Source organism: Equus quagga, chromosome 17, assembly GCF_021613505.1.
Source record: "Equus quagga isolate Etosha38 chromosome 17, UCLA_HA_Equagga_1.0, whole genome shotgun sequence".
NCBI classification, from domain to species: domain Eukaryota; kingdom Metazoa; phylum Chordata; class Mammalia; order Perissodactyla; family Equidae; genus Equus; species Equus quagga.
Genome location: NC_060283.1, coordinates 24,450,539 through 24,476,344, shown reverse-complemented (window position 1 = coordinate 24,476,344; position 25,806 = coordinate 24,450,539). Strand labels below are relative to the sequence as shown.

Genomic DNA, 25,806 nt, shown 5'->3' with positions numbered 1-25,806 from the left:
GCATAGTGGTTAAGTTTGCCCACTCTGCTTTGGCGGCCCGGGGTTAGCAGGTTCGGATCCTGGGAACAGACCTAGCACCGCTTGTCAAGCCACACTGTGGCAGCATCCCACAGAACATAGAGGGAGACAGGCACAGATGTTAGCTCAGGGCCAATCTTCCTCACACACACACAGAAAATATTCTTTACAAAGTCAGTTTAAGATAACAGGATCTTCGAGGAAAGGTTTGGCCAAATTCTAACATTCTTCAGCATTTTAAAAAAATTCCACCACATACCGTGGACTCCATCTTCCTTCACTCTCTCATGTCTAGAAAACTTTCTATCTTCAGATTTCTTTCTAGCCCACAGAAATAGTAGTGCTCTATTTCAAAATGCTAAAGAAAAGGGAATCATGTAAATACACTGTCATCATGTAATTTTATCTTAAAATCTAGATTTGAGTTTTTTTAAAAATCTGGGAAGTTTGTAAGCAGCACAGTTGACTTTGCAGTCTTAATGTGAACAAAGTCGAGCCAAGGCAGCCAGCGAATAACTAAGCAGGGAAGTGTTCTTCTGGTTAAGGCTGCATTAACGACAGAAAGTCGCCAGATCTGTCTCTGCTAACTGAGCAAAGGAAAACCATCAGGGCTCCTATTCACACAATGAAAACATGAACGTCTATTTAACACAGCTCTAAAAGAAAACATGCTCCACGCTGAGAACCTTAACCCAAAGAAATAAAGAGTATCATGGATGAGGGCTATGCTTTTATAACCAAAAGTACACACAGGAAAAAGAAAGGTGGAAGCTGGAATAGATCTCTCAGAGTATTGAGCCCAGTTTTATGAGGGGAGGGATGTGCCAAAGTCATGCTGGCAGTTTGTCCTATACTAGAGATTAAACCCCTTTCCATTTTCTTAGCTGCACATTTTGCTTGTGGAATATATGCCACTCAAAATCTCTCCACAACAGGTAGGCACTTCAGAGCGCTATTGTTTCAGAGCACAGAGAAAAACAACTGTTGCTCTCAAATAGTTCTTTCCATAAACTGCACTCTAGCGGGAATCTTTTGCAAAAGGCAAGCCCACTGCAATTTTACTTTCAGACAGTAGGTGGCAGCAATAATCAAACAGCAGGCTGAAAGCTTTCAGGGAACTGGAAAAAGAAGAAAACAGGCTTTGAGTAGGAGTGAAGGATGGAAATACTTCCATTTATAATTTAATCGTATTAAGAATGGGTGCGTGCAATGCCATCTTTAAATATGACAGGATTCGTTATAGGACTCACCAAAAACTAAACAATACAATAAGTTGTCCCAATATTATTCAGAGTTGAAAATCCCTTCTGAATGGGAGCATTTTAAATTAGCATTAAATATCTGTTCATTAGTGAGGCTTTTTAAATTCTTCAAGTGAGGCACCAGAGATAGATTTAAAAATTTTTATTCAGTGACCCACAAAAACCCTTTTAACTCGTGTAAAAGACACAGCGTCTTTCAAAAATGAAGATGTCCGTGTAATCTCAGAATTCCAACCACTGCCCCAGTAATCATCACAAGACACTAAACGGATGAAAAATCTTTCCCTCCAGTTTCTCATTGGAGTTCCAAGACTGGGAAGAGCTCAAGGGAACAGATGAGGCAGACAGAGAACAGAGGTGAAGACAGACCATGAACAAGGACAAGGTAAATGGACAGAGAAGGAGGTGGCTACAGAGGAGCGATCCTAACAGAGTGAATGACGGCGGGGAAGGCCTGTCCGGGCGCCGTGCTCAGCAATGCTCTCCATGTCCCCTGCAGAACTTTCGAAAACACCCATACTGATAAGTATTTTATTTTAAAGACTCAGAAAATCCACGGAGTAATTCTGAATGTTATATACATGTTCTAAATTATATCATATTGCTGTCTAAAAATCATTTCCACATGTCATACCTAAAAAAAGGAAAAAGAATATACACAAGATTTCTGTTTCTTCTAAATGCATGTGCTGCTTCTGGCCTTACTGGACTTGGAATCCTTTATCAAAACCAGCTGCCATAGACATAATGATATCATTAGAAAATTAGATATTTGGTATCTGGGTTGGGTAGGAGGGAGGAGCAAACAACAATAAATTAGAAAATAAATAAATTAGAAAATAAAAATCCATTTGAACAAACACAATAATAACAGACACGGCAGCCACACACAGGTCATCTTCAACCTGCTGCCTTTTCCAGATTCATTGGGGACTTACGAAATTAAGGTGGTTTAAAGATACATTGCCTAATGGTTGGGCTTCCTAATATACATCAAATAATGCAGAGTATTCTCTATTTCCTTCTCATCAAATCAAAGCAGAAAATGTTCAGGTTGCATTTCAGCCACACTTGTAATTATATGCACGAATCCAGTTCAAGTCCTCAAAGACTAGAGAAAAAGAAAGCTTACTAGAGTTCATTAACAAAAATGGATTAGAAAAAATGCTGCCACCTCATTGTATTCGAAAACAAACTGAATTTTTAAAATGTAGACTTAAGTAATACCCAAAGTGGGGGAAATCTCTCCTGTCTGAAGTTGTTGAACGGAAAGGGTATGTTTCTCCGAGTCCAATAGACCCGGGTTTCAATCCTGGCTCTGCTACTACCAGAGCCTAGCAAGAGGCACGTGATTTCACCCCAATAAGTCTGGGCTTCCTCGTTGCCATCGTGTATAAATCAGGAATAATAACTTAAGAATTAAATGAGATAATGTGCAGAAACTCTTTAACCCAATGCCTGGGACATATTAGTATGTTAATAAGCGGAGGAGGAAGAGTCTTCATCATTGGCTGGTCATTTATTCAACAAGTATTTACCCAACTCCTATTTTGTAACCAACACTATTCTAGCTGCTGGGGCTGTGGCAGGACAGACAAGGTCTCTGCTTTTATCATATACGACCCATGTCAAAGTGGAGCGATCCTCTTGAAGGAGAGCTCTGGGCAACAGTTAGCCAGAAGAACTGTTTATACTGATCAAATTTATCCTAATTGCTCCTCTACCCTCTTTATTTCATTCAAGAAGATCCAGCATTACAGTCTACAGAGAGTTTGGAAAGTGATGCAAAGAGGATTCCTCCTTTGCCTTATTTAACATATTGCTATGGCTAGCACATGTTCCTACCCTGACAGATGATATTTGGAACACCATGTAAAACATTTCGCAAACTTTACAGTTTTCATACACTTGTGAGTAGCAATTTCTAAATAAAAGAAAGTGCACAAGGCTTTAAATTTGCAGTGCCTTTAATCAGAAATTGAAAAATTAAGACTGAGTCAGAAGCGACACGACAGAACATTGCATTTCCACTGTTTAATTATAAACTGGTACGTGATTCCTCATTACAAAATGAGGGAAGATTTGCCATACGTAAACTTGGAAGAGGGCATGAGGAAAGAAGGATGACATGAGGTAGGTAGGTAAATCTGAGCTAACGGGAGGGAGATTTATCAATTTCATGAATTACGGTTCTATTTACATTTCTGAAATCACAGCTAATTACCTAGTTTTAAGTTAAAGGTTCTGCTTTAGTTAATACCATTAGTGGTTTCAGAGTAAAAGGAAACACATTTGAATTCTAAGTCTTATTTTCAATTTAGAAATCCAATCTCATTTAACACACCTAATGGATGTGTTAAGGCACTATCCCACGTCTGATCACGTTCCTGGTAAGCCTCCTAGTATGACCAAAGAAAATAATTCCATGAACCTATTCTGCTTGCCATGATCGGCTACATCAGGCTGCTGCCTCGTTCAACACAGAAGAGGGCAGTGATGCCAGAGGTCCAACTGTCTACTTGAATCTCCACTTGGATTTCTCAAAGCCCTCTCAAGTTTAATACATCCCAAAGTGAATCAACATTTTTCTCTACAGAATTTGCTCCTGACTCAGGGTTTCCTGTCTTAGGGAAGCAGCACCCAGTTGCTCAAGTCAGAATCCGGAAGTTGCTAATTACTAATTGTATACTTCCTGGACAATGTATTTAACCTCTGTAGGTCTGTTTCTTGCCGGTAAAATGGGCATAGAAATAGTAACGTCTACCTTAGAGGTTTGTTGAGGAGTCAATAAGACTTATTAGCATGCTAATGAGATGAATCAGAAGGGGAGTTGGTTAGAGCCAGCCCGGTGGCACAGCAGTTAAGTTCGCACATTCTGCTTCGGTGGCCCAGGGTTCGCCAGTTCAGATCTGGGGGTCAGACCTACGCACCACTTGTCAAGCGATGCCATGGCAGGCGTCCCATGTATAAAGTACAAGAAGATGGGCATGGATGTTAGCTCAGGGCCAGTCTTCCTCAGCAAAAAGATGAGGATTGGCGGCAGATGTTAGCTCAGGGAAAATTTTCCTCAAAAAAAAAAAAAAAGAATGGGAGTTGGTCAACAGAGGGAGCAACTCTGTGACTAAAGCACTGGGGCTTTGAACCAGCCCAATCTCTAAAAAAGGAATGAACGGGGACTGGAAATTGAATTCAATCATATGGCCAATGATCCAATTAATCATGCCTACATAATGAAACCCCAATAGAAACTCTGGGCACTGAAGCCCAGTGGAGCTTCCTGGCTGGTGAACACACAGATGTGCGGGGAAGGTAATGAGTCCTGACTCCACAAGGGGAGGGTACAGAAGCTGTGTGTTCAGAACCCTCTCAGATGTTGCCCTATGTGTCTCCTCATGTGGCTGGTCTTGATTTGTATCTTTCATACTAAGACTGTAATAGCGCTTTCCTAATTCTGTAACATGTTCTAGCAAATGATCAAACCTGAAGGGGTCATGGGAACCCCCGAATTTGTAGCCAGTTGGTCAGAAGCCCAGGCGGCCTGGGGACCCCCAAACTTGCATGTGGTATCTGAAATGAGGGCAGTCTTGTTGGGGACTATGCCCTTGAACTTGTAAAGTCTACACTAACTCCCGGTGGTTAGGGACAGCATTTGATTGCATTATGAAAGGGAAGTTTTGGAAGTGTCCTAAAATCAACTCCTGGTATAACAGGGAAATTCTACCCTCTCCACAAAATATCACCTATCATGCTCCTGCAATCCTTTCCCGTGTACCTAGGCTGAGAGCCTCTGCCCTTTCTTGGGCCTCAGTCATTTTATACCTGGGCTACAGAAAAAAACAGGAGGGGAGTGTTTCCAAACATATGAGTTTATCTTTGATGTTCTCTCAACTAACATTATTTTGCCCTTCTATTCTTCCTCCCCTCTCAGTACCCCTCTGATGACCAACCTACCCCTATAGTTTCCTCTCTAAGCCTCTCCCTCTCCATTTCCAAGAGATTTCTCCATGTCTCTCACTAACTAAAATAGCCATTTCCTCAGGGGGGCTGATCCAGCAAGGGGACAGGTAATAAACTGAATGTGCTAATCCCCTAAATTGGAAATCAAGATGTCATTGGCCTTTGCAGAGATATTTACATTTCAAAAGAAGGCAATTTAAAACGAATTTCTAGTTAGTAAAGTTCCTGAGAATAGCAAAAAGATAATCTGTAGTTTTATCTATTTCTAAACCCTCTAAAGAAGAAGCAGACTCTTCCACTCGTAACTTCCTTCATCAGCTGAGGCTAGGAAGCCGCGTAACTTCCTGGTGTGCTCAGGTTTCCTTCCTTCCCAGGGATGCTAGAGAAGTGTTCCACAGCCCAGTTCCTGCAGTCCTGTGGCTCCCTCTCTGAGGCCTACATCCATTTCCTCTTCCTCTGGTACTCTGGGGAAGGAACTACAAAGAAGCCATCTCTGGATCCCAACCCAACTAATTACCTGGGAGTTTGCCATTTGCAAGGTACCTGGCCCTTTCCCCCAAGTAGTTAATAATGCTCTTGGGTCTTTTGTTAAGAAGCTTGAAAACTTAAGTACAAACAGAGATAGTTGACTGATCTTAACTATTCATCTCTGCTCAAACTATCTCTTAAGATACATATTCCCAACATTCAACTATTCTCCATCCCAGAACATTCTGGGAAATACTAGGTTTTAGGGAGAAAAATGGAACACAAGCACCTGCCGAGTATTTTCCATAATCCACAAGGTTGCATGGGCAAGGATAACCAAAAGATATTTTTACATTCAGCTGAGGAGAAGGGAAGGATACTAATTAAAAAATAACCCACCAATTATACTCTTAATGGAGCAAGTATTCACTTATAAAGGGCATAGGAAGGAAAGAAAATAAGAAGGCCTATTCTAGCTTTTGCAATCAATGATTCTTTGCAATCAACTGACTTTTATTATCCAAACATATTGTTGTTATTAAAATGAACCTCAATAAAACTATGGGCACTGTGTACAAATAAAAAAAGTTGATGATAGATAACTAGCCCTGAATACACAAAGCCAGCACGGCATCACAGGTCATGCTGTACCAACGATTCACTTGATTCTGCAACTCAACGCATCACGACAGTACAGGTGGAGAAGACTGACAGCGTTTGTCGTGGGAAAATTCTTCTCCAGGATGCATTAAAAGCTTGAATAAAGCTATGTTGATTTTTTGTTAATGAATCACAAAGTAAGTAGCTATATTCTTCGAGGAGGACTTCTCTGTTTTTTTTTTCCTAGAGTAAAGGATGTCATTTTTTAAAAGTTAAAGAAGTCGTACTAGTGGCATTTGAAACAACTACTGTCTGTGGCGTATTTCAAATGCACGGTTCCTCCTTTGGCCTTGTAAATTACGCCTCCTGCCACGTGTTGTGCAAAGTCCTCCAAACCCATTTGGAGCCCACCTGAGAATCTCTCTTGAAGTGTCAAGTAAGCATTACAGCAATCACATGTTGTTAACCAATTGTTTGCTTACTCAAAGCAGTCCTCATGTCATTTTCTCTAAATAGTTGAAGTTTTTAAAGTTTTCTCAAATCTGTGTTTCTTGGCATTTGCCTGAGAGAAGACAGCAGATGCTTACTTATTTTACATAACAGTTAAGCATCCAACTTCCCAACCTTACGCATTTATAAATGCGTAATAATGCGTATAAATTCACACAATTCATGGCTGTTTTCTTTCCACTTATCTTATTGAAAACTTAAATGTTTCTTTCATGACAAAGGGCTTTAGCATTTTCCTTTGTAATTCTGAAAATATTAACTTTATTAAGCACTGACTATACATTGGTGGTTAATGCTATCCAAAGGGGGTGTACCTTGGTGATTTATTTTTCTTTTTATCATTACTGGTTTCACTAATTCTCGCAAGAAAAAAATTTCTTCCTATGACTTAATAATGGATTGCTACATCTTACTAGAAATCAATCTATATGTTTATTACTTTAGGAAATGTTATAAAAGCGAGACTGGTATTCAGCAGAGGTGGGAAGAGAATAAATAGGATTATTTCCCCCTTACTAGACAGAGGTGGCTATGTGCAATCTGGATGAGGAGGAGAGAGGGAAGGAAGAAAGTGAAGGGGCTACAGATCCAGGGAATCGTAAGAAAAAGAAAACACACACATCAGAAACCCCATAAATTCTGGAGGTTTATACCCACTCTGGAGAAGGAACTATAAGATGGAGTTGAATATGGCTGAGCAATTAGATAAAATTTAGCTCATAAAGGTGTTTTAATAGTTCCCTGAAAAATCTTGACAAATTAAAATTACAATGCAACATAAGATTCTGCTAATAACTGTTGATAATAATTATGCAAAGCTTATGATTAAGGAGACAGTTGTGGTAGAGTGGGAAGAAAACTAAATGTATAGCCAGTTAATGAGATAATGGGTGTGAAAGTGCTGCTATAAACTTCAAATAATTTCGAAACATTAGCCATCATTATTTTTATTATTGATCTGTGACCAACTAGAAATCAAAAATAAAGTTGTATGTGTGCACGTCTGTCTCATAAGTATTCAATCAGAACCGGTTAATTACAGTATCACTGTAAAGCAGGGTTCCCCAACCTCGGCACTGTGAGGTTTTAGGCTGATAATTCTTTGCTATGGGAGTCTGTCCTGTGCATTGCAGGATGTTTAGCAGCATCCCTGACCTTTACCCACTAGGGACCAATAGAACTTCCGTCTCCTTCCCACTCAATTAGTGACAACCAGAAATGTCTCTGGACATTGCCAGACATTGCAAAATTGCGTCTGGCTGAAAACCATGTCAAAGCATGAGAAAAATCTAGAAATTATATTTATGGCTCTCCTACACAAACGAACGATGAGAGACAGGCAAGATAAACTGGAGCTAGATGTCTGTCACTAGGCAATGTGGCTATTGAACGCTTAAAATGTAGCTAGTCTGAAATGAGACACGTTGTAAATGTGAAATACACACTAGACTTGAGGGCTTAGTATGAGAAAAAGAGTGCAAAACATTTCAATAATGTTTTACATGGATGACATGATAAAGTGATAATATTGTAGATACAGCGTGTTAAAATAAAATACATTATTAAAAATAACTGTTACATTTTAAAAATGTGGCTATTAGAAAAGTTAAAATTACATATGTGGCTGGCACTATGCTTCTACTGGGCAGTGCTGAACTTGTGCAAAAAATCACCCATCTTTCATACATTCCAGGCAGCCTTTGTTGACAAAAGAGCTCTGCCCTCAGTTTTCTCTTTGCATTCTCTACGCTCCCCTAGGATGATCTCCAGTCTTACTGCTTCAATGAGATTACTACTCATAGACAACTTACTGCCCAACACTAACTCTAGTTCAGAGCTCTAGTGAAACCGAGATCCACATATGCAACCATCAACTTACAACCCCACGTGGACATCCCAGAGGAAGCCCAAACTGAAATGATCCTCATTCCCAAAATGGCTCCGCCTCGAGGATGCCCCATTTTAGTAAACGGTCCTTATTGACACAGATGCTCAAGCCAGAAACCTCAAAGTCATCCCTGAGTTCTCTCTTCTCCTTCGTCCACTTGCAATCTCTCACAAAGTCTTGCTTCGTCTACCTCCTAAACATTTCTGGAATCCTCCCTTTTCCTACCCCCTGGCTAGGCCAAGTCATCATTCTTTCTCCCCATATCAACTCCGTTTCCCTTTTACGCCCCACCCTTCCCTTCTTAACACTTAAGCTACAGATAGGAAAGACAGCGTCAAACAAACATAGTTCTATTGGAACATCATACGACATCAAGTGAGGTGCTTTCTTGTTCATTGTTGTAACTCCAGTTTATTGATTGATGAAGGGATGAAGGAATGAATGAATAATGAAGAGGGGTATAAACTGCTAACTCACAGGTTGCAATTTATTAAAAAGCCGGACTACAAAAACAATGGGTCCTTTAACATATGAGGCCTAGGAAAATATGAGTCCTTCTGTTAAATATCAGTGCTTTCAGATTGACACAGTCTTAGGATTCTAGAAGTGGGGGAAACATGCTTGGGGACCATGTGCTCTGTCCTCTCACCCTTAACAGGTCTATTTGTCATGCCTAAATTCACACTGTAGACTTTCGACATACCGGGTCAGGAGGGAACAGCTGGAGAGTATCTTTTATAACCCCCAGCTCTGCAGCAACCTGACATTTTCTGTCTTCAGTGGCATAGGCCCAGAGTATCGACAGTTCCAAAGTTACCAGTGAAAAGCAGCTAAACTTTATGCAAAGCTAAGAACAACTGTGATTAACTGAACTATTTCTGAAAGAAAGTTATTCTCCAAGAACACACGTTCAAGGTAAGTACTACGACTTTCCCCCAAGTCTCCTCTCATTAGGGATCCTCGATTCACCTCCTTGCCTAAGTCAGCCCTCGTTTCCTAGTCCACGGCTAGTTTGAAAGGGGCCAGGATGGACTATGGCAGTGTCTATCCTCAGTGGTAAGTTATAACTGCTACTGAGCTGGAAGTTTAACAAAGTCAAGAGTTTCACAGATGTGACTGATGTTTAGGGATTCCAGGTGTAGGCTAAGGAAGGAGGAACTTGAAATATACATATTAGAGAACAGGTAGACACAAAGGCAAACCCTAGCCCTGTGTGTCCATCCATCTTTTGCTACCGGCTCTCCTCTAAGCGGGGAGTTGCAATGTGGGTAGGTGGGACATGGGGATGTGAGATGGACCAGGCAGGAGCTCAAGAAGACAGCCTGTCGAAGCTCGGGTTAACCCAACGTCTGAGGGCCCTGTGTAGGTCTCAACATGTTCAACTGTTTTTTTTTTTCAATTGCCTTATCTAGAAATTATATAAAACACCATTCTTTTACACTATGAGGAAGGGAGTCTTGACTAAAGGAATGTTAGGAAACTTTTTTTTTAAGTATTTTCTCTTCATTTTTTCCTCCTTTTATAGCCCAGTAAAGGAAACAACGGCAATTACCAGGTTCACACCAATTTAGGCACATGGATAAAGAGATTTAGTGATGAAGGGAAGTTTTTCTGAACTAGATGCCCTGTCTCTTTCTAGAAATGAGTCAAAGAATGGTAGGCAACTTTCCAAAGCCCATCTTTTTCCCTTCAAATCTGGTGAGTCTTTCCCATAACAAAGGTTCAATGCTTTCATATCTCAGCAAAAGCATCAGTTTTGGGTAACAAGAGTGAGGTAGCTGAGGTGTAACAAAAGGACTAGTGAGCTTGGGAGAAAAAGAGGGCTGACTCCCAGCTTCACCATGAGGTCTTTATGGGACCTTAGGCAAGTCACTAATCTCTCAAGCCACACCTTCTCAACTGGGGTGACATCTCCCCCAAGGGGACAAAAATTGGTTCAGGGGTGGGGAGTGAGAGATCTTATTCTTTTCATGTACAAAGCACAGACAGACATACAGTACATAAACAGACATACAGTGTATCTGTGGTATTAAAATTTCATAGGAAGGAAGACTAGGGAAAAAAATAATGTCTAAAAAGTCTCCTGGGCCAGGGGGGAGTGATAATGAACAAAACAAAAACTTTTCTAAGCCTTCATTTCCTCAACTGTAAAAACAGGTTGGCATCACCCATCTTAAAGGATCATTGTGATATAACTGTATCTAAATATATACAAAGAAAACGAGAGACTGGAAATAACACAGGCAAGAAGACCAACCAAAATTGTAGAATACTTATTAAAATGTAACTAAAAACACAAAGATCCAAGCAAATATAGATTCATACCATCTAATGCTCAATTGTATTAACAAGATAATTTTCTTGTCACTAGCCATTTTACCAACTGAACACCTAAGATCCAAAAAGAAAACATGTAGTAAAGTCAAATAATAAACACAGGAAGAATCTATGAAGGTGGCAAAGATACAAACCCAAAACACCAATGTTAAGCCCTGCCAAGTCTGTTTCAATTTTGTCATAAATGTCTCCCGAAGCAAAGTCAACAGCAATGGTCCTTGTCTCCACTTTGAATTTTTCTCCTAGGAAAGAAAACACAAATGGAGAGAGAGGGAAAATTAATACAGGGCAGTTCAGATTAAAGCATTTGATGACATTACTCTTTCAAACTCTTTTTTTCCTATCAATTTGACATGAAATTTAGACCAGGATAATTTTAAGCAATCATGAGACCATCTAAGAGATGACATAGGGTCAACACAACAGTTCTGTAATAAAAATCCCAATGTTATCAGGGCTGGCCCCATGGCTGAGCGGTTAAGTTCGCGCGCTCCGCTGCAGACGGCCCAGTGTTTCGTTGGTTCGAATCCTGGGTGCGGACATGGCACTGCTCATCAAACCACGCTGAGGCAGCGTCCCACATGCCACAACCAGAAGGACCCACAACGAAGAATATACAACTATGTACCGGGGGGCTTTGGGGAGAAAAAGGAAAAAATAAAAATCTTTAAAAAAAATCCCAATGTTATCACAGAGCTGGCTCAATGTTCCTTAATCACTTCTCCTTCCATAAGTCAATAATGACTACTTTTTAGACTCTTAGGTACAAATAATAAAACATGAGTCACACCATAATGTTATACACTCTTTAAATGTCACTGGTTTTGTGATTTTAATTGCAAATTGATGCTTCATAATTTCAGGAAGAAGTCTTTATGCTGCAAAATATTTTAAAGTGTGATATGTTAAAACAAAAAGTCCATGTTACCAAAATGGAAATAAAAATGAATATGATCGTAACGGAATTTAAGAGCTGGTTAATAGTTAATAGTCACTACATTTAAAAATCCACACAAAAGGCACAGTAATAGAGCTACAAAGTGACACAAGAAAGTCCTCAGCGTTTTACTTTGCACAGCACCATTAAGGTCCAAAGAGAGCTAATGGAGATAACAGATTCAGAAATGAGACCTCATTGGAGGCCACGTATAATGTTTACTTCTGCCTTCACGAGCGAGTCCCTTTGAGAAGATGGCAAAGACTTGGAGGTCACCCAGATATGGATACCAATTTCATTTCCACATTTATTTGCTAAACGACTTTGAACAAGTTCCACCTCCTCTTCGAGCCTCAGCATCCTCTTGCGAAAATGAAGGTAATACTACTCAACTTAGGGCGTGAGGCTCAAGTGACATCAACCGGCTTACTCCGTAATGTTCATCTCCCCTGCTCCCCTCCACTAACCCCACTCTCACTTCACTTAGTGAAGTTCAGGAGGCTAAGAATGCTTATTCTTTGGAACTTGACGAGAATTCAAAAGAATTAATTTAAAAATCCAGCTTCCGAAATTAAATTTGCCTTCATTTGAAGTCAGTGTCGGCTCACGGCACAGTATGGACACTTAATTCACACAGGAGGTTTCAGTTCTTGATCTAAAAGGATTTACGTCTAAAACTAAAAGGCTGGTTCACAAGAGATTTGATTCTTAGTTAGACTCAATGAAAAGTATTGACCCTAAATAGGAATCCATGAATAAACTAGAGAGGATAATAATTGGCCGGGAAAATGCCTTATCTGGCATCAAAGGCGTACTTACTATTCCAATATAAATGAGTTATTATATGTGTGCATGTAACAGAGAGACCAAACACAGTGCTGTCCTTCCCAGTAGCTGGAGCCACAAGCCTTCCTAGAAAGGTTCACAGAATTCACCAGCAGCGAGGAAAGACCACCACCTTTACCAGAGCCCCAGATTCACAAGAAAAAACGCCAAAAACAAAGGCTGAACGGCACCTTTTAGTAAATGTGACTTTATTCAGGGATAAATTTATCTACTTATTTTGAGAAAAGTAAAGGATGTTTCCACACGAACACTTTATACTGACATTTAGGAAAATTTCTCTCTAGCAATAAAAGCTACCTCACACCCCCTGAATCAAATTTACTCTTTTAAATCTCACAGGATTTGGCGAATGTACTTAGATTGTAGAGCCTTGTAGAGATATGCTGCTAAAAAAAATATTCAGTGACCCTTTTGGAAAGAACGTTTAATTAACAACCCTCAAGTAAGCTCTTTCTTTGTATTCGCATTAGGATACGTAAAATGGCTTCTGGTGCAAGTTTTTCCAGATAATTAACAATTTGGACTTATACCTGGATTACCTTGAATCAAGTTCTAGTCCAGTTAACACCGCTTTCTTCCTCTTAGCTCTTCTTCACTGCCTCTTAGTGGGCTTTTTCTTTTTTAGCATAGGTCACTCCCCTCCTCACAAACCTCCAGAGAGTTCCATCTCAGAGTAAGAGCCGAAGTCTTCAGGAACAGCCCAGGACTTCTCTGAGCTCATCTCCACCCACTTACTCTCCTCCTTGCTCCCTGGCTCTAGCCACAGAGGCCCTGGGCAGAATGTTCTCCAAAGACACTCAGGGCTTTTATGCTTCCTATTCCCTCTGCCTCAAATGCTCCTCCGCATCCTTGTCTGTTGGGTCTTTGAGAAAACGTCACGTTCTCAGAGAAGCCTTCCTTGACCACCCTTTAAAAATGCGACACTCCTTCCTAGCGCTCCCTGCCCCTCCCTGCTTGATTTCATTCTGTCGCGCTGACCACCCTCCAATTTACTACGTATTTTAATAGTGCCTGTGTCCGTTGCTGTCTGCCCGTCCTAGAACCAAGCTTAGTAAAGACAAGGACTTGGGTCTGTTTTGTTTAGTGGTTCAGCAACATCACAAACGGTCTGGGGTCTTTGCTCCCTCCTCCCTTATTCCCTTAGGCTTGCTCCCCTCCCGGTTTCAAGAGGGCCATCGCCAGTCCGCGCGTCCCACGCAGATGGCAATGCTCAGAGGCAAACATGGGGCGTCCCCATTCTATGTCCCTTCTATAGAGTGCAGAAACTTCCCCAGGAGAGTCCAGCAGACTCCCTTCATATTTCCTTTCCCAGGGCTATGGATATGCACACTCTGACCAGACCCCACGGATGGGCTTTGAGGATTCCAGGAACTGCTCCCCCAGCTCCACCAAGAATATGAGTCAAAAAGAGCAGCACATATGTAAGAATAGGACAGGAGACCCTCCTTCTGGGCCCAGGCAGTCAGAAGAGAACTATGAGGGGTGCTCTACAAGGCTGAGGTGGGAGGTGGCTGGCTTCCTGGGAATGGGGGAAGTAAATCTAGGCATCGTCCCTTTCCCATAGCCTCATCTGACCCTGCCAATGGACGCCAACACAGATGAACAGGAATCCTCTCATTTTAAACATCAGCACAAGGATGTATTAAGCACCTGGAACATAAGTGAGTCCTACAAACACATAATACAACCTTCATTTCCATCTTCACTATCTCCCCAACCCAAGGCTCCTCATAAGACCATCAGCGCACAACTTGGCAACAGCACACTGTGGGGGAAGAAGAAGAACTTTACCTAAGCTTTTGGAGAGGGCCTTCTTCCGAGAACTCTGATTCTCGCCCACCACAAAGGCCCAAGTCTTTCCCCCAGGGCAGGAGCTGTAATAAGTTAAAATCAATACCCTACAGGTGTGCGGGATAAAGATAACTGAATTTGGAGCTTGCAATGGAAAGACATGAGCCACTCAATTGCCCCACCAGGGAAATTCTGGTTGCCCCAGCTGCTGGGAGTGTAATCAGCAGAAAGCTCTCAGGTGTCAGCCCCTTTGGGGATTGCGTCAGCTTCACAGAGTTGCCTGGACTGAGATCATGCCCTTCCCAGGACGTCTACACCCAATGACTGATTGACGATGGAGTATAAAGCCATTGGACAGCTTGTACCTACCAGGTTCTGATTCCAAAATTCTAGTCTATCATGCTATTTTTCTGTTCTTTCCTAATGCCCTAGTTTTAATTATTCTAGTTTTAATATTTCTAGTAGTGCAAGCCTCTTTTATGGTTCCTCTCTTTCAGAAGTTTATTGGTTATCCTTACTTGTTTACTGTCAGTTTTTACTGGAGTTGCATAAAACATTTCAATTAAATTTATGAAGAATGACAATGTGGCATTCCCTCCAGGCTCTCCATTTATTCAATATCTCACAGGAAAATCTTCTGGTTGTAAATTACTAAAGAACTCAAGAATCCCATTATTAGAGTTACTACGCACCATTATGCAAAGATACTCAATACTGTTGATGATTCCTACTGACCGAAACCATTTCGTATTTGAAACTGTATAGGCTGGCATCTTGCTCCTTACAGTTGTGGCCAAATATAATCATGCCCCCACCCCCTTTTTAACATTGAAATAATTCTGAGATGGTCTTGGTCTCTCAGCCTCATGGCTAAGACCAAAAACTAAGCAGCAAAAAGCTCTGATGATTGATCTGAGCTGTTCAAGGCAGACAACTCACTACACGTGGAGGCAGAAAATCAGCTCTGGCTTAAAAAGTGGGGAATGAAGCAAAGAAATGGCTGGGCTGATACCACTCATTCAATCCCTTTTTACCTACTATTCCACTGAAAACCACATAACCACAACTGTGGAATAATAGAAAGCAAGCGCTATTTATAACTATCGAGCTATATAATAATGAACGTCCTCACTGCCTCAAGCCATTCTATCACCTCTAAGTATGGGTGCCCCAGTCCTACAGTCACATTGCCGTTTTGTACTCAGAGGATCCTGAATTAGTTCAAGGTCAAGTCCAGAATTGACAGAGAAGGAAGTGCACTCGTAAGTAGTCTCAAGATGCTGCCAAAACACCTCTTAATATTAAAACTAACGCATTTTTAGGTTCAGACCTAGAAAGGTCATGAACATATTCAGAATAACCTTATGTTTAACATACTTCTAGGCCTGGCCATTATTATTTTCATTTTGCTCAACAAATTGATATCTCTTAAATTTAAATCTTTCTCTAAAAATAATTTTATAGGTCTTAAAAAGACTTTCTTTGTTTTTCCCCCAGGTGGCTAGGATATTAGGTTTGAGAATGCTAGGAAAGAAATCTAATCTATACAGACTCATGGAATATTTACAATTTTTCTATTAATAAAAATCAAAAATATATTGATTCTCCTTTGTGCCTACATCTGCTGCAAAGACACAATCTGTTTTCCCCCCGAAGTTCTAGGTAATATTCATTGTGAAATTCCTGTTACACTCATCTTCCCCCATCTTTTCCATATTATAGATTTCATCATTTAAGATTCAAGTTGTGTCACCACCTCTGCGGACTGACTTTTCCTGATTCCCATTTCCTCCAGCGTAAAGCCACTTACTCTCTCAGCTGTGTTCCTAGAGACCTGCCATACAGCCCTATGAAGTACACTTACCATAATATATTATGCAAAGAGCCTGTATGTCCTAACGAACATGGATCCATCTTTGTCATCTCTGTATTCCCAGCGCCTAGCACAACGCCTTGCATACAGCAGAGGTCGCTCAAATGTTTGTTGAGTGAGAAAATACATCTAGGCTGACACAGCTGATTTATTAAAATCATCTTCTCAATACTTCTTGAACTCTTCCTTATAGAAACAAAACTACATGCTGGTCAGAGATGTCTACATGAGACATAATAACATAAGGTACTTACTATACGGCATTTTAAAGTGTAAGATAAATTGAGAAACAACTCAGTTCTTCCATCTGGCCTACATGGGTTGGGCTATCATTCTCACAGAAACATTTTAGAGTTATCAGAAACCTTAGAAACTATCCAGTCTCATGAATGAGTACTCCAGGAGCTTAACTCACAGGCACAGAGATGAAGGTTGAAGGCATTTTAGTCCGGACCCCTCTCCCTATCCCCAGCCCTGAAAAAGATAATTAGGGGGAGCGGAGGGGCTCTAGGGGAAACAGTACTATATTCACTGTTACCAATTTTAGCTTCTTAAATCTAAATTCATGAAATTCAATTTTTGACTATAAAAACATATTGCATATTTTGAAAAACCTCTCCATTTTCACATAAAATGTTATACAATATTTAGAGATAAAAAAAGTACAGTCTTAATTAAGGGAAAAACAAAGAACAAACTCTGCTAACCAAATTCCTCCACTTAACTTCCCTCCTTTTCCTGTTTTCTTTTTTCCCCCAGGTCTTACCATCTCCCTCCACCCCTAGCCTCCGGGGTAAGACATCTCCCCACAGACAAAGCCTCCCTTACGTGGTGGCTCTGGAGAAAAGGTGATTGTGCCCTGGAAGGGAATCATTCCTCTGACTCCACTTTTTACAAAGGCCCATTTAATTATAATCATCAGAGACGTTACACACATAATGGTGACTTCTTTTTCACATTGCCCTTGAAAACATATTCATGGTCATTTTAATCTCATATAAAGAGACTCACTTTCAGTCAAATCAAAAATTCATCGCAGCATCTTCAGGATTCCATCCCAAACCAATTATTTCTTTATTTTAAGCCAAAGTTATTATATTTTATTCATTACAGCCTATTTAACTAGAACAACCATCTGTAATAAGTAAAAATCTTTACCATATGAATTTGCTCTATTGATGGGACACGAATAGATCCCATCCTTTTGAAAGCCCTGAGTCCTACACTTGGTTCAGGTATGGTAGGCCCTTCGACAAGGTACCTTCGAAGAAATTTTCAAATAAGGACATTTATTCTCTACACTTGGGGGGAAAAAAAAAGGCCTGCCAATGAAAACATCTAAATTTTATTTTTTGAAGTGAGAAAAATGCAAAAAATATTCCTAACATTACTATACTTAAGATTCCAAGATGACGTTGCTCATAATACGGAAGCAGAGTATTATGGGCTGAATATTTGTGTCCCCCCAAAATTCGTATGTCGAAGGCCTAACCTTCGATGTGATGGATTTTGGAGGTGGGCCTTTGGGAGGTAATTAGGTTTAGACGAGGTCATGAGGGTGATGGGATCCGTGGCCTCATAAGACGAGGAAGACAGAGAGAGCTCTCTCTCTCTCCATGTGCGTGCATCAAGGAAAGCCATGTGAGGACACAGCAAGAAGGCAGCCATCTCCACACCAGGAAGGCTCTCACCAGGAACCAAATCTGCCAAGACCTTGATCTTGGACTTCCCAGAATCCAGAACTGTGAGAAATAAATGTCTGCTGTTTAAGACACCCTGACTATATTTTGTTATGGCAGCCCAAGCTAAGACACAGAGTTTGAAAAATCATGGGATGCATTTAGAAGCCCTGGACTTGAGTGCCAGCTCAGTCGCTTGTTGGCCAAGGGCCCTTCATTCAAGTCTTTTAACTTCAGGAATTCCATTTCTTAGCTTGTAAACTACAAGAAAGAATACCCACCCTTCAGAGTTCTTGTGAGGATTACATGTCATAGCACATGAGGATGTATGTTAGAAAACTGTAAAGTCTTACACAAATGCTTTCTTTTCTTCTAGCTGCCAATATCCACAAAGATGACTGCATCACATATAGTTGTTTTTTCCTAAATAGCACAGGCTGCTGTAGGTATTATCTGTATCACTAACTCCTTCCTCTTTGCATCAGCTACATATCCTTTTTCAAGCTGACCATGCACATCCAACTCCCCTTTAAAAAGTGATTTATTTATTACTGTATCATCCATGGAATCAATGGTCATGATATGCTATTTTTAACCATGTCTTTAGCTGTGTCCAAGTATTTCTTTGACTCAATTTACTCATGATTAACCTCGGAATTATTATGTTTTATCTATTCCAAGATGCATTTTTATTCGCTTTTTATCTTTAAAATCGAAGTACCTTACAATTGATGGCATGCCAGTTCAACTGGAGATTTTTCTTTCTTTATGCTTATAAGCTGTATCATTGCTTCATGAGCAAGTGTCTCAGATTTGATGAAAGAAGCCTACAAATGTGCTGACATCCACCCTTCTCTTCAATGTCACAAAATGAACCAAGGACAGCTTCCAAATGCAAAATTCCCTGGTATTCCAGTACTTCTAATATTCGACCACCACCGTTAGTCAAGAAGGCAGAAGATGTCCCACCCTAAACTAAGACCCAAAAACCTCAGCATATGCTCATTCATTTATTCAGGAGCACAGGCATCCGCAACCAGGCAAAGCACCTCCCTCCCTCAGCTCTATGAGGGCAGGGTGCATGTTTGGATTTTTCTTCACCACCGTACACTCAAAGCCCAACAGTACCAGGTACACTATAGGAGCTCAGTCACTATGTTTTGGCTGAATAAACTCAAGAAACACAAGCTGAGTGGTGCCCCCATGTCAGACTTTACCCAGAGGAGAATAGCAGATATGCTCAAATAGGTCCTACTATGGTGAAGGAACCAGGTGTGAACCCAACTGTTGCTCTGACACATATGGACAAAGCATGCAAAGAGAAAGCAACTCATTCTTGCAGAGCGGGATTTTAAATAGGAGGGGATGTTGGCGTGAGTCCTTGAGTAAAACGGCCACGCAGAGAAGGGGGAGAAGCAGACAAAGGCAGAAAATGGAGAAAAGGAACAGCCAGCATATTGTAAGAATCCCTGTGGATGGAGGACGTAGTACACAGGGAGAAGTGGAAAGACAAAATTCTGCACAAGGAAGCTGGTGGAGGTTGTATGTGCCAAAACAACAAGCAGGACCTGCTACCTAATTTGCGGGGCCCAGTGCAAAATAAACATGTGGGGTCCCTTGTTTGAAAATTATTAAGAGTTTCAAGATGGCAACAGCAGCGCATTAAACGAAGTACGGGCCCTTCTAAGAGTGGGGGCCCGGGAGAATGCACAGGTCACACACCTATGAAGTTGGGTCTACAACAAGTTCACGTTTCATCCTACATGTTACAAGCACTTAGCAGAGGCTACTAAGATAGGAAGTGAGAAGATCACACTTGTTTTTTAGAAAGGAAATACCAGTGGCAGAGCAGAGGACACAGAGCCTGTGATAAAAAGTGCTGAGCGGCAGGGAGAGAAGGTAGCAGCTGCTGCATTAGTCCCATGAGAGAAGAGGGCCCGAAGGAGAGGCAGCAGTGGAAATGGGAGGCAGCCCGACTGGGAGAGACTTCTGAGTTGGAGCCTGAACGATTTTCTGACTGATTAGACACACGGCTTTAAGGAGAGAGAGGACACAATGGTTTTATCCATTTGCTTGATAAATCTGGTTAATAAACGGTCATATCTTAGAGCTGAAACAGTCTTTCATGGCTTCGCATATGAGGCAATGTTCCTATGATTATGTCTCAGCACTTTTGTAATCATATAAAATGTTTATCTGTTATTTTTTAGTAAAGTTAAGTCTTTTCTTGAGGTAGCTTACTTCTCTTTCTTTCTTGGCTTGAAAAATGAAATTACTACCAAGGAGATTTGGGCCAGAGTTGACCAATTTTCCATGCAGGATATCCATGAACTAAAAATCAACTTGGAAAGCAGAGATATTTTTGTAAGCCTGCATGATATTCCTCTTTTCTTCTTCCAAAGAGAAAGATAGCCAAAATTAATTAGAGGTCAAGCATCACACATACCTTTCCTCTAAAAATGCTGATTGAGCTGGTTTTTTTTTTTTAAGTAACCTCTTTTTTATTTTAACCTGTCGCTTTGTTCTTATGAGATTCCATTCTGGTTTTGTGAAATCTTGCCACAGGAAACAAGTATTCTTTTCAAGATCCGGATCTCTCACTTTGGTATTTAGAAAAAGGAAGCTTAACAGTTGCTTTTAATTCTTAAAAAAAGAGAAAACAGAAACTTTTGAAAAAAATTACCTCAAAACTTAAAATATCAGATATTGAAATGAGTTATTTACCTTATGGCAATTAATACTTTTTAAGATCAATACAGTTCAACAACATTTTGCCAAGAATAGAACCGTCTTTCCGTTCAACAGAAAAAAACAGCCCTCTTCATTTAAATTGTTAAGAGAGCACAGTTTTCAGATAATAAACCAAAATAACAGCCAAAGTGCTTGCTGTAGAGGCTCCTTCTCCTGTACTCTTAGAACTAAGAATAAGAACGTGACGTAAATCATCCCAACCCTAGGATGCCCTAAAGAAGCCAGAGGTACCACGCAGAATGCATGGGGCGCAGTTAACAGCGTACCAACCACACAAGAGTAATAACTACTATAGCTATCAATTACTGAGCATCAGTTAGATGCCAAGAACTCTAGTAAGTGACATTACATCACTTAATCTGCACAAGAATTTACTGGTATATTGCTGAAACTTACAAATGATTATTCTCATAAATTTCAGTTTTCAACGTTTGAAAGGTCATCATTTATGGATTTTTTTAAATTTTGAAATAATCTCAAGCAAAGAAAAGTTGCAAGTACTGTACAATAACTTCTTTTCCTGCACCATGCTAGATTCAGTTGCCAACAAGACACCCATCACTCATAAATACTTCACTGTAGCGGTTTTCAGTGTGCTCCACGACCCCTGAGGGTCCCTGAGAGTCAAAAATGCTAAGAAGTCATTTGCGTTCTTCAGTGTGTTGACATTTGCACTGATGGCACAAAAGCAATGATGGGTAAAACTGTTAGACCTTTCACACAAATCAAAGCAGCAGCATCTAACTATATTAGAAGTCACTGTATTCTTCACATGCTTGCAGTAAAAAGGAAAAAAGTCAGTTTCATTTAAGCATGTCCCTTGATGAAGCAGTGGAATCATTAATTTTATTAAATCTCTACCCTTGAGTACACATCTTAATGTCCTGTGTGACAAAAGGGGACGTAGGCATACAGCACTTTCTCCGTGTACCAATACAATGGCTGTCTTGAGGAAAAGCATTTGCGCAATTGAGTCGTGAACTGAATTAGCCCCTTTTTTGATGCAGCACCATTTTACATGAAAGAACAGGTGACAGAAACGCAACGCTTATGCAGATCTGGCAGACAGATTTCATTCTCAAAAATGAATGAAATGAGTCTGCCACTTCGAGAAAAACAAGCAACAATCTTTGTTGTCTATGACAAAATTGGAGCTTTTAAGTGAAAATCAGAATTTTGGAAAAAAAAATTGTATCCACCATCATGAACTTGAGAGAAAAGATTTTTCTGATAAGATGGGGGGGTGATATAAATAACGGATTTTTTTGTACTGTATCAACATTTGGAAGATCTGCAAAACTCAGGACCCAATATTTTCCATTGACCAACAAATAGTTACCATGTCATGATGGATCAAAGACCTAAAGTGTGAGGCAGACCTTACATTAAAATGAGTTTTAACGTAACTCTGCATAAAAATTCATTGATATTTCAGATTCCATATTGCAACTAACCTTTAAGAAACCTCCACTTAAGGAGTTTTGATGTCGTGTTAAAGAGGAACGTCAACAATTACCAGAAGAGGCTATTAAAACCACTTCCTCTTTCCCAACTACTATCTGTGTAAAGCCAAATTTTCTTCTTATACCTCAACCAAAATAACGTATCAAATCAGACTGGATGCAGAAAGATATGCAAATACAACTGTCTTCTGCTATGCCAAATATGAAAGAGATTTGCAAAAACATAAAACAACGCCACTCTTTCGCTGAATTGTTTTGTTTCATAAGTTATTTTTCTTTAAAAATGCATTATGTTCACACGCAATGGATTTATTGTTATTATTTCTAGTGAATTAAATAATAATTGTTTAATTACTCAGTTTGAATTTCTAATACAATAAACATTGATAGCTGCAGTCCATAAAAAGAAAAGCTCCTTGGGGTCCTCGATAATTTTTAAGAGCGTAAGAGTCCTAAGACTAACAAGTTTAAGAATGTTGCTTTCGTACGTATTTCCTACAAAGACAGTCTCCTAAATAACATAACATCAAAATCAAGAAATTAACATTAATCCATCACTGTCTTCTAATCCTCAGAGCCTGTTCAAATTTCACCAATCGTCCCAACAATGTCCTTTACAACAAAAGGATCCAAATCAGAACCACCCGTTGCATTTAGCCGCCATGTCTGTTTAGCCCCGTTCAATGTGGAACAGTTTTTCAGTCTTTTCTTGACCTTTATGACTTTGACAGTTTGAAGATTACGGGCCAATTATTTTGTAGAATGCCCCTTAATTTAGGTTTGTATGTTTTCTCATGATTAGAGTCACATTATGCATCCTTGGTGGGAATATCACAGAAGTGAAGTTGTGTTTCTCGTTGCCTCCTATTAGGTGGTACCCAATTTCAATTGTCTCATTACTGACGAACTTTGATCTCCTATTAAGGTGGTGTCTGCCAGGCTCCTCCACTGTAAAGTTACTATTTTTCCCTTTGTAATTAACAAGTATCTTGGTATTTTGTGGGGTGATACGTTGAGACTACATAAAACCCCATTCCTCATCAAAACGCTAATTTATGCTCTTATTTATCATTATTAGTATGGGCTCATAGTTTCCTACTTTATTCAATAGATTATAACTTGTTTCTATCATTTTAATTTTAATGCTCAATTTGTCTAGATTTGGTTAAAGGCGGGAGTCTCTTCAAGCTGGCTTCTGTGTCTTTTTGACATGTCCCCATTATTTTTTTAACACTTTCTTGCTTTCTGGCACAATGAGATATTCCCAGTTCGTCTTCTCCTCTCCTTGCTCCAGCCCCGGAACTAGCCATTTCTCCAAGGAGCTTTGGATCTTTTACTAGAAAACAGTATCTAGAAACCAAGATCTGGGTGCTGAGTTTGCTCATTGTCATTGGGGTCTTGCTGTTCCCAAGGAAGACCAAAAGCTTTAGCAACCAACTTTTGCAGTGTTGCAGGCACAGTACAAGTACATAACGGGTAGCATCCCACAGAGGAATTAGTTGTCGGCTGAGACACTAGCTAAGATGCTTTGATAGAGGAGTCAAAGATGCATAGGCAGGCCTTGGGGTTCTCCTTCAGAGCTAAATACTGAACACACAAATGTCTTTGATATATATTGCATAATAAAGGTTGATAAAATACTGTAATTTAAGCCTTAGTTTAAGAAGGCTTTATTTGTGGCCTTCGGTTGGTAGGTAAAAGTCTAAATAAATATTTGAGCTTTGCAGGCGCAAAACAAGCTCTTCGTTACTTATTGAGTCTCATGCTAACAATATCTAAGCAACTCCATACTTGGCCCAGAGCATTTCCAGAAGGTGTACCAAACAGATATTGAAAAGTAGATCCCATTTGCCCACAGAAACAATTTTATAATTGGCATTTCTGTGACAAAAATCAATCATAGCTAAGCCAAGAATGCAACATAAATACACAAATATACACTACCATTAGCCTCTATAATAATTTCAAATAGTAAAATTATGCTCCCAAATACTGACTGTCTTAAGGACCCAATTTACTATAAAGTATATATATATATACAGAGAGAGAGTGCATAAAAAATGTAACTATCATATCATAAATTTGGCCTTAAAACACGTTAGGTAGTCCCACTTAATATACAATAAAACTGCCTTCTTAGAATTTAGGAGAATGATCTGGACAGTATGGGCCTTTTAAAAAAGAAGTTCAAGGAAGTATGAGCTAAACCTTCTTTTATATTAACATATTTCTTTGTCGCAGACAGACGCAGTACCATTTTCACTGCCCTCAGAGTTGCCTCAAAGTCCTGTAGTACAAGCTCAATCGATATTATTAGAACGATGAAAAAAACGAGGGGTTTCCTTAGTACTTAGGAACAGATGAACCAAGACTGATATTAGACCGTAAGACCAACACACATTGGTTGGATCAAAGCAGTTAATGAATACCTGAACTCTCTAAAATTATAGGCAAAAGATTCTGGGATAAGTATATCTCAAAATACAGGGATAAGTTTTTATCATGTGGATTCACAAGAAAGTCTATGACCCTCAATAAAGAGTACACATTTTGGTTTAACTACTGCCCAGAAATAACCACCGTGCACGGTCTCAGCTGTATCTCGCTGACCTTTTCTGATGCCTGTCTATACATGTTACACATGCACTGAGTTGGTTCCTGAGTTTAATATTTGTGGAATGTGGATGTTCTTTCTGTTAAAAAACAAAAGTAAGACCAGACCTTCTCTAAATATGCTATTCCGTAACTTGCTTTCTTTCCACTAAAGATGGCCTTCCATGTCAGTACTCACAGATAAACATTTTTAATTACCTAGAATGGTTAGGCCATAATTCATTTAATCAGTTATTCAAAACGTAGTATGAGCGGGCACCGATCAAAGGACAAATTCATTGTATTGGAGAAGGGGATTGTATCATGGCAAGTGACAAGAAACAGAATGTCAAAGAATTCAGAGGAACTTTTACAGGTCACCAAGACCTTATTTTAAAAAACAAAAAATAAGGACAGAAAACTACAGAATGTTTATTTTTGTTAACACCAAAGCTAAAAGCAGTGTGACCAGAAGGAGTTATGGGTACAACCAAAGCTGCCCCCCTCACATATGCCCCCACTTCCAGGACCCCTCGCCCTGCCAAAGACATTATAACAAAAGAGAAAAAACCCACATATAGGCAAATAGGGTCTGTAAAACAAATCATAATCCAAGGCAGGGCCACATGTAGTCTAGTTAAGCCCACTTTGCGGAAGGGTCTGGGGAAGAATTTGGGAAAGGCTGGACCACAGGCAACAAAGGCTTCAAGTCATAACGGAAAGAATTTGAGTGATGTATTAAAGAGCCATCCCAAGCCGAAGCATTCAAGAGTATTTGTGGACCCTGGGCACCTGGTTTACCCCCACTATTACAGTCAAGCCAGGTGATAAATG

At 40.0% G+C, this 25,806-nt stretch overlaps 1 protein-coding gene across 1 annotated transcript in view; it reads right to left on the bottom strand.

Annotated features, from left to right (window-relative positions):
• HSD17B12 (hydroxysteroid 17-beta dehydrogenase 12) overlaps positions 1-25,806 on the bottom strand; it is a 151,071-nt gene that overhangs the window by 43,382 nt on the left and 81,883 nt on the right. Inside the window, exon 4 of the mRNA XM_046643067.1 lies at positions 11,175-11,282. Within this exon, the coding sequence (XP_046499023.1) occupies positions 11,175-11,282 (108 nt within the window). The remainder of the gene's footprint in view (positions 1-11,174; positions 11,283-25,806) is intronic.